Raw genomic sequence first — 1,727 nt, 5'->3', positions numbered from 1 at the left:
CTTAGGATAGGATGCCGGATGGATTCACTAGCCCTGGGTTTCAAACGTGGGAAAAGGGACTCTACAGTTGCAGTCACTGTACTCATGTTTTCAAGTCTTGGCCACCACCGTGTTGGTACCTACCACGGGCCAGGTGCTGTGTTACGTGCTTTATTTAAAGTATTCCTCCCTTGGGAATCCCCTGGTGGTCCAGTGGTCAGGATTCGGTGCTTTCACTGCCGGGTCCCGGGTTCAATCCCTGGTCAGGAAACGGAGATCCCACAAGCCACGCGGCGTGGCCAAAAAATAGACAAAAATCGAAAGAACTCCTCCCAGCCACTGTGCCGGGACCATTCCCACTTTACAGATGAGGAAGTAGAGGCCGAGCTCGTCTCCAGGGCCACAGCGGGTGCCAGGGGCCAGTTGTCTGGGACAGACACACAGGGAACTGGATTTCTGTGCCCAGGAAAGGACATGGTCGTGTCTCTGTGTCTTCGTGTGGGGTGGACATGACTCCTTCCTGTCCTGACGGGTCTCTCCTGTCCCTAGTGAAATACTCAGCACTGCAGACGCAGTCCGCGGAGCCGCCGCCGCCGGAGCCGCCCCGGATCTAAGGGGCTGAGGATGCGAGGCCCTGCCCCGCCAGGCAGGCTGTGGGCACACAGGGCCGCTGCTTGGGACCCAGCTCCTTGTTTCGTTTGGACCCACGGCTGCCACGCTGCTCCTTCGATGTCACTGGCTTCTTGTCGTTCTCAGTTTTCCGGACGAGCTCTGGGTGTTCGTGAGTTTGGCTCGTGCGCCCGCCCTGCTGCAGTGCCTCCGGAGAGCCTTGCTGTGGAAATCCTTAGCGAGCTGGGGAGGGGGAGACCGAGCGGAGGGCGGCCAGAGGACACGCGTGCTGCAGGGCAAGAGTCTGAACCCGGGGCCCTGCCATCCCCTGCACGCTGCACTGCCTCGCTGGGCGGCTTTCAGCCGCAGGAGCCACACCGGTGAGCGCCGGGGTGACACCGCTCACGTGCCACACCCAGGGGTGTTTTTATTTCTGTCCTTCTTTCCAGCTCCAGCCCTTATGCCGCTGGGCTTCCTAAGCGCTGGCGCAAGTGGTGGCTTTTCATTTAAGTGAAAACGTGCATGTCACAGTATCCCTGCCTTGAGAGTTCAGGAATCTTCTGGATGTGTAGGAGGCTGTGGCTCTCAGGCCTAATTCCCGTATGATGCCGTGGGACCGGACGTGGTCTCCAGGCTGACACGATTAGTTCAGTGAGTTTCCTACTGGGGCTGGGGGCGTGTGTGCTTATTTTGGTAGCAAAAGCTACAGACGTCAAGAATGAGCATCAGAGCCTGAAGCATGCCCGTTGGTTGCCTAAAGATGTACGTAGTGGGGAGGGGAGGGGAAAGGGACGTTGGCTTGGTGTGGGAGCTCACCTGACTCGGTGAGTCTCTAGTCACCCTGCCTGTCCTCTGACGGACAGCGCGTGGGGGCCCGCGGGCACCCACACCGGCGGCCGCCGTCGTGTTTGGCTGGAGCAGAGCTGCCTTCCTGGAACATTTGTCGGGCCCACGTGTGGTCCTGATCCTGGGAGCGCTGCTGTCGGGCCGAGCTAGAGTCTAGAGCCACGTCTATGGATAACGAGTTTGCGGTGTCAGAGAGCACTTCTGGGAGCGTCGTGTGAGCCAGCAGGAAGGCGGGGTCCTGTTAATCCGGCTTCACGTGCTGCAGGACTGCTGTGTCAGCCCCTCCACGTCCG

At 59.8% G+C, this 1,727-nt stretch overlaps 1 protein-coding gene across 1 annotated transcript in view; it reads left to right on the top strand.

Moving 5' to 3' along the window:
• Window positions 1–608, top strand: part of CD99L2 (CD99 molecule like 2) — a 115,741-nt gene extending 115,133 nt beyond the window's left edge. The window contains exon 10 of the mRNA XM_029241542.1: window positions 529–608. Within this exon, the coding sequence (XP_029097375.1) occupies window positions 529–593 (65 nt within the window). The 3' untranslated portion in view covers window positions 594–608. The remainder of the gene's footprint in view (window positions 1–528) is intronic.
• Window positions 609–1,727: the final 1,119 nt, after the last annotated feature.

This window comes from Monodon monoceros, unplaced genomic scaffold (assembly GCF_005190385.1).
Source record: "Monodon monoceros isolate NGI ecotype Baffin Bay Population unplaced genomic scaffold, NGI_Narwhal_1 Super_Scaffold_22, whole genome shotgun sequence".
Lineage (NCBI taxonomy): Eukaryota > Metazoa > Chordata > Mammalia > Artiodactyla > Monodontidae > Monodon > Monodon monoceros.
This window is presented reverse-complemented; position numbering and strand designations above follow the sequence as displayed.